At 36.4% G+C, this 12,805-nt stretch overlaps 1 protein-coding gene across 1 annotated transcript in view; it reads right to left on the bottom strand.

Moving 5' to 3' along the window:
- Nucleotides 1-4,827: 4,827 nt before the first annotated feature.
- LOC144442707 (aminopeptidase N-like) overlaps nt 4,828-12,805 on the bottom strand; it is a 48,219-nt gene continuing 40,241 nt past the window's right edge. The window contains exons 10-17 of the mRNA XM_078132085.1: nt 8,670-8,803; nt 8,099-8,302; nt 7,695-7,771; nt 7,377-7,487; nt 6,781-6,942; nt 6,476-6,610; nt 5,580-5,652; nt 4,828-4,992 (exon numbers count right to left, since the gene is read on the bottom strand). Coding sequence (XP_077988211.1) covers nt 4,828-4,992; nt 5,580-5,652; nt 6,476-6,610; nt 6,781-6,942; nt 7,377-7,487; nt 7,695-7,771; nt 8,099-8,302; nt 8,670-8,803 — 1,061 coding nt within the window. The remainder of the gene's footprint in view (nt 4,993-5,579; nt 5,653-6,475; nt 6,611-6,780; nt 6,943-7,376; nt 7,488-7,694; nt 7,772-8,098; nt 8,303-8,669; nt 8,804-12,805) is intronic.

The raw sequence follows: 12,805 nt of genomic DNA, 5'->3' as shown, positions 1-12,805 counted from the left end.
ATAAATATAATATCAAATGACAATTTATTAGCCTAGTTGTTTACATTATATGATAAGCCCATATATAATATCTGTTGTTTCAACTAATTCATCATGAGAAAATATTGAATATTGACAGGTGTGTCATATGAAATAGATATTTATGATTTATGAACTGTATTGTAACAATCTGCCTGTGTTGGTATATAGCCGGGGCCTCTAAAAGACCGAACTATTCATCATTTTTCTGTCAAAATGTAAATCTCATATTAATCTAAAGTTGCAAACTACTATGTCTTTAGTGGATACTCGAAGATAATATCTCTTCGGCAGTTTGTTGTGTCGAACTAGAAGCTGTAATCATTTGTAATCAAACGCCCTCACATCTTATCAAGAGTGTGACTGCCCGCTAGAAAGTTCACTGTGTTGATGAAACCTCGCCCTCCAAATTTCTCATTCCATATAGGTACGAATAGTAAGGATTATATGGCTAAACCAAACATGAAGATAATCACGTATATGTACTGTTCTCAAGTGAAATTCTGCGCCTAGTATTGTTAACCTTCAAGTTAAGAAATGGCAAGAATGTAACGGATTGTTACCGTTATTTGGTTGGATAAAGTGTAGGTGAGTATACTAAACCAATAAACAACATGGTAAGATTTTTGATCAAGCATCACAGAAACTTGCACACCAACTCATACAAAAGGGCTACAAAGGATTGCTACTACGTGAATCTATCAAGACAGCCAAATCCATCCCCAGACAAGATATGCTTACACTGAAGTCACAAATAAACGTTTACAGCTCAAAACAAAAAAGAAAACAGGATACTGTTTGTCATAACATGCAATCGTTCTATAATAAATAAACACTGGCCGATTCTTCAGACAAATGTTCGCACACTTGACACATTCGAATCGAGACCCATTATTGCATATCGACATTCCCAAAACCTTCAGAAGATACTTGTTCTGACCTCTGTGAAATCTACTGAAAATCAAGGTGGCAATCGATCAAAAGACAGAAGTCACCCATGCAACACCTGCAATAGTGTCCACACATTATTCACACTGACACCATCACCACCACCACCACCATATCTGGGACAAACAAAGAAATCACAGGAGACATCAACTGCAAATCACGGAATGTCATATACGGTATAATATGCAAGGAGTGTAGTTTTCTCCTCGATATCGGTGAACCTGGTCGAGACTTACGAAAACGTATGTATGAGTATCAGTATGACACTAGGTCAAACAGAAATACAGTAGTCGCCAAACATTTCAATACCCATAAACCCAGTTTCACAGATATTAGATTTTTTGGTATTTCCAAGATCTTTTCCCGTAATACTCGCACCAGGAAAAGCCTTGAAATAAAGCACATGATTGCATTTAATACAGTAAGCCCAACAGGCATCAACAAAACAGACAGGTAGTCATGTAGCTAGGGAGTCTCACCTTCCCTTTTAAATAAATTTAGGGAGATTTTTATATGACATCTCTAATACATGTTCTCCAGTTTTTCACTGTTCTAGTCTCTTACCGTTTCAGTTTTTTTATTTTTACACAGTTGGGATTCATTTTACCTTTTTGTTCATTTTCTGTATTCTTATTGAATCCTTACTTCACACTTTTTTGTTTTTTAGCCCTTGAAAAAGACTGTCTGTGCACAGTCGAAACGTCGGGATTCAAATAAAGCAGAAGTTTTAAGCAGACTTGGACGTCGTCGTCGTCGTCGTCGTCGTTGTTGTTGTTGTTGTTGTTGTTGTTGTTTGGGGGGGGGGGGTCTTCGATAGAAGTAATGGCCACAATGACGTATTGAAATGAAATCATCATTCACTAGTTTTCGTCCATTATGAAAATTAGAGCATGGTTACATGCATTCATTAATTATAATCATTACAAATGCGAGGATCTATACAAGTCTTCTTGTACAAGTAATATCTTATGTGAACTGTCCTAGCCAAATATCCCGCGTGATTCGTCCTAACCCAGTCATCAGAAGGTTTCAGATTGTGATATTTTACCTTTAATATGCCATGAAGTATACAGATGACACGTAGACTAACTGGTATAAATGTCATTTATTTATTACCATAAATCTCGTGTTATTAAATCCCTGACAACTTACCACGTAAAAACAAATACCCATTTTACAATATATATGACAGGTATTTTACATGTATGTAACTTCAAGTTCGAATAGTGGGTTTTCACCTAAATACTTATGCCGACGGTGATGACGGTTCCCTCGTTAATGAAGTATTCATATGCAAATATGAACGTATATACAAATGGACAAGAACGGTACCTAAACAACAATAGACTCATTGTTGAAAATATTTATATGTTGTTGGAACCATCTGCAACTCCATATACAAATCTTTAGATTCCTACAATCAAGAATAATTTTCATATGCTGTTAAATTTAAATTTGTTTGGCTCATACACTACAGTCCCCGGAGGTTATAGAAACAGGTGTTACCTCTACTTGATAAAATTCTGACGTCATTGATTAACGTTGTACGACGTTGGCATGCAAATTACTGCAATGAGATGTCTTTTGAAATATGGAAGTATCAAGTTAAACCATCGTTAACATATCAGAAACACGGTGCATTTAAAAGTATGACATTTACAGGCGAAACAACAATTAGTATATCATTCCCACAATCAATAGGCCAGTAAAATATATATACTTTGAAATGGCAATTTCAAAGTAACTATTTAAACAGAGATGACAGAGAAGATACTTCTCTAACTTATATGATTTTACTGTTCAAATAATTAGAATTACGATTTATCAAACTAATAGGTCAAAATATTCGTGACAATAGACTTAAATCTCATATCGACTTTCATTTGCCGGTTGTGGCGTCTAGCCTGGCTACTTCCAATGCGAAACTGAAGAACTGTTTGTTTTATCTGATAGTACTATTGATGATCCGCGTAGGACCCATGCATTTCAGTGATAGGACACTTTTCTGATAACCTTTATTTTGTCCAAGGCGAAACTGGAAAGGAAAAGTAGTTACACTTCGAATTCGACGAGCTCAGAGCCCCCCTCCCATGTTGTCGAGCAGCATAGTTATGCAACTAATATTGTGCTATTACTTGCACTTATTCTTGTCATGTTAATTTCCATTACATCATCAGTATAACACATTTTAAATTTGAAAACCAACTAGTACGTTACTACAAAATCACGTTATTACGTTAACATTAGAGGTATGAGGAATATCACTGATATTTACATGTTTGTGATGTCATAAACACAACATGCCACAACTGCAAAAATGTTATGCATGTTATGTCCAACACAGTTTTTTGTCTATTTCAATAAATTACTGACTTCACTGCGTTGTACTACATCTTTATGTTGATACAATTGATAAGATGCTTGGGTGACTACACGCGGTGTCAATTATTTCATGTGACCTTAGTCTCGTCATTGACCAACACATTTTGTTATGATACCTGAATTTGATTATAAACACTCTACGCATAAAAGTATAACACAATGAGTATTGTATAAATGTTAACAAGATTCAACTTCAAGATATCTGATTTAGAAGACATGTATATATCTCCACATGTAAATTATATATGCTTGGTGGTATAATACTGATAGCTATGGTATTCAGATTAATTTGAGGTATAAAATGAAGAATAAACGTTACAAATCCAATGACTGACTTCTTTGAAATAGAAATTTATATACCTGAATTTTAGTTTTCATTAATGTCTTTATTTATTTTTCAACGGAACACGACATAGGCGGACCGCTGGGATGATACAACAGTATTAACCTTTTCATCAACAGGTCTTAACGGTAAAGCGTGGCATATACTATTAACTCTTACGCTATTGCTTTATAACCTACTATTGAATTCATTATATGCACTAAGTGACTAACAGACGTGATCAATATGAAATGTGATAGCTGACAACTTGCTGGGATGGAAGCAAATTACAATATAACTCCAAAATCCCAAAAGTCTTAAGGCTTAGGATCAAAAGCGAAATTTTGTTTACTATGAAAAACAAAAGAAACGGTTCTAAATTGCATTTTTGACTTTGGGGATCGAAGTTAGTTTTGAGGTACATGTATTACTAGCACAATAACTCGTCAGAGATAGTCAGCATAGTTGATCAAAGTACACCGTCAGTGACATACTCAATCTGGCATCTGATTTATGTTGATCTGTACTCATCTTTCGAATCAAATTGATTTGTTAAAGTTGATAGAATACACAGATCGAGAAGCAAGTTGGTGAATATTGTGCTTTGCAATAATTACTATTCACCAAGTTGACACGTACAGATGGATGTACGGAAAAGAAGTTAGCCAGTAAGATGATATGATCCCGACCCCATTAAATGAACGAATTTCACTTTCACTTTGCGTATGCGAAGTAGCAAGAAGTTTTTCAGCTCACTTGGACACTTCAGAGTTTTAATTTGCAAAATTTTAAAGGATAATGATAGCTGCCAGTCGTTAATCGTTGGTTTATATCTATTTTAGTTTTCTCACTTTTAGGTAAAACACTGTGACAGTTTATTCCGAAGAATTATTTGAATATTGTCCATACCTTATCCCTTTCCCTTTTAATACTTATTTTATTATTTTGCCATACTGCATATTTTTCCTCACTTTCAAATTAACTTTCAAATTGATAATATTACACAAATTTAGTATTCAGTAGTAGGTTTTGTCACTGTATGTTGATGGTGTTAAGATAAAACTGTGGTGAAATATCTCGTCAAACTGAGACACGTGTTTCTCACTCCATTATGGCCATCTCTTAGACTTAAATTGTTCTTTCTTCAATGTCGCTAATCACATTGTACTCAAATTATGGACGATAGCTTCAAGGAATGAACGGATATCCCCCATATTTCTGTCAATCCATTGGATGTTGGTCTCCACTGTTTCTAGTGCTTTATAAAAACTATTAGCTACTGTACCAGGCATATCGTGGTATTTTGCTCCAAAATCAGTCAACTGATGGGAAAAAATAAGACATAGCACAGGTGGTTAATACTATAGATGACATGATATTATTTCCATTGTGATATTTACATATGCAAGGTGGTTATCATCCTCGTGCACAAGATCATTCGACTTTATGGGACGATATGGCATAATGTGTGGCTAACACTCGTGGTGACGTTTTTGAAATTTTGGTCAGATATCATCCTTGCTTGTCCACAATTAGTGTAAGTACGTAATGAAATAATAAATACATTCCTGTGAGTGACTTTTGGAAAGTTTGGAAAGTTTCGTCTCTCGATGAAATGACCATTATAATACTGTTTAGAATAATTTGAATCTTACAATGAAACAAATATTTCGGACTATGATTAATACGATTAATATATTTCATCATCTGTAAATATATCATGAACATAATTATATTAATCATTACATATATTGTATTGGTCAGCAGTTAGGAATACTGTTACATAGTAAACATTTGGAAATTACTTTTGGGTGACATTTATAATTTTTCCTCATTATCAGAGTAAATGTAAACATATATATGACATGTAGTCAAAATTACAGGTTTTCACATGTATGGCGTATATTACCTGCTTCAAGTCCCTTTCTGTATTCATTTTACTAGCGAAGGCCCAAACGATGTCATAGGCAGCGTTCTGTAAACTGAAAGACAGTCATTGGAATTGTTGGCATTGGTTGCGGAGATGTGGACACACTAAACGACAGCACAATGATCGATAAAATATATGAACAGGACATGATTATGGCAAAGAACACGTGATGGAAAATTGTGGATTTCGGATCTGAATAGGACAAAAATTGAATAGATTTGAAAAAGACGATGCGAAGAGGGGTACTTAGGAAACACAATACACGAAGGACGAACAGACTGAGTAGACATGAAATATTGTTCCTGTAGTAGACCAAGTCGACTTGTACCACACTATTAGATAGAATTTGATCAGAGTACAAGGCAAATGCTTTCAAATCTTAAAAATACCGCCAATGGCGTTGAAGCACAGCTGTACAGTTTTTTTAAAATGTTTATCCATGTGCTAGTCCATGCTAACAATAGGTGTTCATTTGCTGAATGGCTATCGGTTGCATATCCAACCATGTTGCTATCTTTGCGATATACGCGATCATTTGGCTGTTGCTATGGGTGTGGTCTTGTTGACAGGCACATTTGCATACATTTTAATGTTTATTCATTTGTTTAGTAATCCTCTTATCTTCGCAATATATGTGATCATTTGGCTGTTGCTATGGGTGTGGTCTTGTTGCTAGGTACATTTGCATACATTTTTTGAATGTTTATTCAATTGTCTATTAATCCCCGTTATCCTCGCAACATATGTGATCGTGTGGCTGTTGCTATGGGCGTGGTCTTGTTGCTAAGCACATTTGTATACATTTTTTTGAATGTTTATTAAATTGTCAATTAATCCCTGTTGATATCTTGTGAAATTTACGACCGTTTACTTACCTTTCCTTCAGACTATCAAAATTTTGCAATGTGAAGTCCCACGCAAGACTAAAACCGAGTCCCGAGTTATCCCTTACATATTCAATGGTGGTCGGTGCAAGGAAGTCTTCGCCAACTAGGGCTTCTTCCATGTATCTAGAATGATCATTGTAGACGGAAATGTGGTTGAGATTTTTGTGTGTGAATCTTATTCTTCCCTTACATAGTATACATTGATGTGATATGTAGTAAAATAATGCCAAAAAATAACGCAACATGTTACAACGTTACAATACTCAAAACGTTCTAGTATGTTTCATACAGACCTTTGTAAGGTCCAAGGTGTCCTACTGCATCCCATTGCTGATCGCAATCTTCCTCCTTCACTGTTGTCCACTTTCTGTCTCTCGTATGCAAATTGCCATTCAACGTCACTTCCATGACGAATTGATGTACAATAAACGTTACTGCGCATGTTCTCTTCAATTCTGTCATACAAGAAGAAATATATAAAATTTTACGTTCGCAGTTTCTCGAATTTACTTGGAATTGAAACTTTTCAACTTTCATGCAGCGTCGGAATACTGTACATGTACCAATACATATAGATGTACCAGTACATATAGATATACCAATACATATACCAATATATTAATACACATATATATGTACCAATACATATACATGTACCAATACACATGTGATTAATTATTACACTATGTAAAGGCGTGGTCGCTTGCAAGTAATGGATACTTGCATTTTGGTTGCATTTGTATTCTGTTCTTGCTGACAACTTGAAGTTTTAGATTTTTTCCAGCAAGCTAATACCATCTTGTTTAGTATTCAAGCATTGCAACGGAAGCAATGCATGACACCGATAAGAATCATTTTTGATATAATATTTTGGTGGTAAAGAACTTACTGATTATTATCTGGATCAGCCATCCATGCTGCATACTGACTAGTAGCATTACTAACGCATTCATCGTGATTGTAGTCACACGCAGTTCTTAGTGTATCTAAACGTCTATAACTGTAACAATAAGTGAATAAGAGAGTCACAGAAGATTATTTTGATGATCTTTGATAAATGATACCGATATTACAGACTACCCAGGGAAAATAAAACTATAGCAATACATGTACATTGAAGATCATGGAATTTATTGCCGTGTAGGTGTCTTTGTGAAACTTTTGAAACCATAAAATTAGTGATCAATTTGCCAAAGGAACAACTTACTAGTCTACATCTTCTGAATAGTCAAAATCCCAACCTACAGTGTTATAGTTTGGCTGGATAAGATGACGGATATATTTCTGACAAAAAAGAAAAAAGAAAACAACCGATAAACTATTCTTGTAGATGTCACTATCGCAAACTGAATTCGTTTTTCACCATTGTATAGAGTAAACATTATGAGCTGAGTGTTTATAGCTACGTACAGGCACTCTTTGCTTTGGCTTTCAATATTTTAGTTGACGTGAAATCACTATCTCATGCATATACAGGTACATCATAGACATAGTTGACGCGTGACCAATGCAATAGGATGCTTTCTACAAAACGACATTTATGTACCGTTGGCAATGGCTTAGGCTACAGCTAAAAAGAAAATATCACACTATCTGTACTACTGTACTCACCTCTAGCATTCCATAGCTAGATTGTCTCCATAACATATATTTTGTATAGTATTGGGCATTGACAAATGCTTGCCAGGGCATATATTCATCATCATTATATAAATACTCCATGGCTTCAAAGGCAATCACATGGTCTAAATGATGGGCCTGCCCAAGATGAAGAGCGTCGTCGACGAGGTGAGCACGATTCCTAGCAGGCAATACCTGGAAGTGAATTTTATTGATTACAATACATATACAGATCGTACTCTTTCTTCAACAGTTCACTCTCTACTCATGAGCATCTCTAACTAGAGTATACTTTGATAGAGAAATGCGATTACTTGAAGTAATATGTTTCCGAACACAGAGCGATGTGATAAAGAAAATTTAATTTAAAACAACACTCACATTCGCACTTCGGAACTATTTATCATTACCGCCCACTATAAAATGTATACCTTCATTTTTGTGAGCAATTGTTAGGCGTAGGTTTTACCAGCAGATTTTGAGAAATGTCAAATACCGGCCAGTATTATTATAATAAATCCACAGGTAATAACACGTAATTAGCCAGGCGTTGTAAGTTTACCTTGTGGTCTGTCTGAAGTTGCTTGGCTAGTTTCCTCCAATTCTCCACATCATAGTTAACACGGATATATGCAGTTTGGTTGATGTTAGCTACGTACCAATGTAAGTTGGTAGCGCCCTCAAGTGGGATTTCAGCTACGAAAGGGAAAACATACAATGTTTTCAATGCATGCACTAAATAGAATCAATCAATCAATCAATCAACCAATCAATCAACCAACCAATCAATCAATCAGAAATGTAGAGCCCCTGTATTCAACACGAAGTAAAGTTCAGAGGCGCTGTACAGTTAAATATTCAAAACTTTCGCGAATAAGTATGTTTAAGTTCTCCCTGAAGGCGCTGACTGTGGGTATTTGTCGAAGCCCCAGTGGTAACTTGTTCCAGACTCGATGCGGTACGTGGAAATATGCACAACCACCAAAAGGAATTAAGTATGTAATTGGGTTCAAACAGTAAATGTTTTTGTCCGATGACCTAAGTGTGCGGAGATTAGGCTTCTCATGGATAGTCTGAAAAGTAAGGTGGTGAAACCCATGTAATACTTCATAAGTGGTCAGGAGGACTTTGCAATCAACCCTGTATTGTACTGGCAACAATGCAGTCCCTTTAGTATTGGTGTAATATGTCGACGTTTCTTTACCCGTGTGATGATCCTGGCAGCTGTGTTCTGTGCATGTTGTAGTGGCTTGATGTGTTCATATGGTAGTCCGTAAAGACGTGCATTGCCATAACGGAGTTTGGAAGAAAGGAGGGTTTGAATCAGTTGCTGACAAGTGCTTTTATTGAGAAAGTGATCACGAATGTGACCGATTTTGCGGAGATGAAAGTAGATTGAGTAACAGGTTGCTGATATATATTTCTGTATGTATGATGACTGTCAAGGACGACTCCTATATTTCTAGCTAACTCTATTACTTGGGTGTTACTAGAGCCAATCGAGACTTGGTTGATTGGACACGGCAGGTGGCTCAACTTAGTGAGCCCAGAAAATTTGAGCACCCCCTCAATATTTTGAATAGCCACCCCCTCGTTGACACATAATTTGTTAGTAACCCACCATTTTACAGACATAACTGTCAATATGAATGTCGTTGTGCAAACATTATACAAATTGAGGTTGAGTGTTGCATTTAGACACACACATGCATACATACATACATACATACATACATACATACATACATACATACATACATACATACATGCATGCAGACAAACAAACAAACAAACGTACAAAACAAAACGTTTTATTTTTGAAATTGAATTTCCTCATAACATGATGGATGTAGCTTATTTCAAAAAGTAAGAGGTAACAATGAATGTAGCTTATTCCCATAGTAGATGGTAAAATTGGAAATTGGGGGGGGGGGGGGTATAAGTTGAATCAAGTTTGATGGAGCCCAGTGGGAGTGGGTACGGCAAGGGGGGGGGGGGGTGAATCAAAATAAAAGGGAGGGTCTGAGGGTAGGTACAGGAGGGGGAGGGTCCCCCTCGTGCCCCTACAAATTTTTGAAATACAAGGTTTAAAACTAAAAGAGTGCTATCTGGTGGTTATTAACATGCCAAGGTGATAACAATACCCTTTCCTGATCACAATTGAAATTTTTCATTCAGAATGCCAACACCGAGCAACATCTTCAAAGTATAGTTGCATGCCATACCATTTAAAATTATTTTATCATTATGAAAAATTACAGTATACTTATATATTCATTTCATGTAACAGAACGCCATATACTAGTATATGATTGTTGAAAAGTTGGCTGTGTATTACCAAATTCTTTTTTCAACATGTATTTAATATTTATAATCAGTATTTACCAGTTATAAATATCTGTGCAATGAAACCTGTCAGAGATTTTTAGCTCACTAAGTCACCACATCGTCCCAGTATATGGTATGCTTTCACTGACTGACATATAATCTACACCGTAATATTCTAGATGAGTTGATCCTATATGGCCAGGATTCCCTCTTGTGTGGCTTCAGGTGTTTATTTCTTTAACCAGGTTATTCCTTACTACTTTATCAATAATGATTTGTTTCATGTAACAGAACCCAATGTACTAGTATCGGTTTGATCAATTTGTATTACAGATTGTTATGTTCTACAGTAACTGTACTGGCTTCAGAAACTCCCGGGCAGAAACTACATGTGTATGCCAAATGTGTTATATGCATTTCCATAGGAATATATGTATATGCAATATGCACACATTCTAACAGAAAAACACACTGTTAATAACATATATTTGTTGTTAACTTCCATAATTGTGTATATGTAGGTGTGTTCTATACTTCATTGTTGGCAAATTTTGAGTAGCACCCCCCTTCACTCCCCAGTTTTTGAGTACGCCCCCTTCTAGCTTAGCATTTTTTAAAGTAACCCCCACCTATTCCTCCGATCATAAATAATGACTTCTCCCTTAGATCTTATAAAAAGCACTTCTGTCATCGTTTAGTTTTTATTTATTTCAGGTCATCCAGGATTTGATGTCATGAACTGCTGATACCATTATGTCGACTGGGGGTGCGGTGTCTAAAGGTGTCTATATATGCAGAATAGGAAGGGACCGAGCACGTGGTACACCAGATTCTAGAGTTTGTGATTCTGAAGAGATGCCATTAATAGTTACTGATTGATGTTGATTTCTTAGGTAACATGAGAGCCATTGTAGAGGAATACCAGTAATGCCAAGGTTGGGTAATCTTGACGGTAGAATGTGGTGATCGATATTGTCGAAAGCTGCGGAAAGGGTTAGTAGTACAGGAAGAACATATTTGCCGCGTCAAGAAAAGGTACAGATGTCGTCGTTGACTTTGAGTATTGCCGTTTCTATGCTATGAGATTTCCTGTAAGCGTTCTAGAAGTGAATATTGAGACAGATAAGAGTTCAGTTGTTGAGCGACGACCTTTTCCAGAACTTTCCAAACAATCCGTTGTAATCACTTGAAACAGACCCTTGCACTTAAAAAACGACAGGTGACACGCCACACGTATGTACACAAATATGGGTTATGTTGTATACACGGCATGTATGTGTTTCTGTATCTGTATCGCAGACGTACAAGCACCAATACTGGTTGTCGCGTACGTAGTCAAGGCTGGCGTGTGGGGGCAATACCATCAACGTACTAAGGGGCTCTAGATAAGTATTGATAGCATCCCCATTCGGTGCAGTTTTGAAGGCTTGTGTGTTGGATGCATAGCGAACTTCCTGAGGTAGCGCATTCCATAGTGGTAGTGTTTTGGGATAATGAATGTCGATAGCAGTCTTTATTTGTGGTTATCACTTTGTATTTATGAATGCCTGATTGCCTGGTATGTACTGAACGTGAAGTATTTGATGATTCAAGGTATTCGTTAATGTTGTTTGGTGTGAATCCATGAGTCTATATATTGTGATTAAGTGTGAATTAGTGCGTCTATCCTGAAGTGATTCCCATTTGAGTTTGTTCAATATAGCAGTGATACTTGATTCCCTCCTGTAGTCTCCAACAGCAAAACGAGCAGCACGATGTTGTATTCTTTCAATTTTTATATTACTATCTAACTTATGACGAGGTTCCCAAATAGCAGAGCATTATTCCAGTCGAGGTCTGACCAACGATTTTTAGGCTATGGCTTTGATATGTTATACCGAGCATTTTATTAGCCTCAGTGGTGATTTTATTGATATGAGTAGACCATTTCAGATCACTACTAAGTTCTACTCCTGAGTACGGGTGATGGGTTACTTCCTGTAAGACTGTTTTATCCGTGTGGTGTTTTGTCTTGGTTAGATCCCTTTTATGGGTAATGCACATACTAAACATTTGGATGCATTGAAAGACATTTGCCAGATTTGTTCCCATTGAACAAGAGTGTTGAAGTTTTGAAGTGTGTCTGTATCAGCTTGAGTAGATATTTCCTTGTATAGTATGCAATTATTAGCGAAAAGTCTATCTTTAGTAGATCTGTTGGAAGGCAAGTCATTGATATATGCAAGGAAAAGAAGTGGGCCAGAAATGGTGCCTTGTGGTACCCAAGATGTTACTCTTGCTTTAGTAGATGTAATGGTTCTCCCTCAAGGATTACTTGTTGATGCCGATTAGTAAGGAAAGAACTGATCCATTTCAAGGTGTTACCTCTAA

The sequence above is a fragment of the Glandiceps talaboti genome, chromosome 1, assembly GCF_964340395.1.
Source record: "Glandiceps talaboti chromosome 1, keGlaTala1.1, whole genome shotgun sequence".
NCBI lineage: Eukaryota > Metazoa > Hemichordata > Enteropneusta > Spengelidae > Glandiceps > Glandiceps talaboti.
The sequence above is the reverse complement of the archived record's forward strand: the minus strand, read 5'-3'. Positions and strand labels throughout refer to the sequence as shown.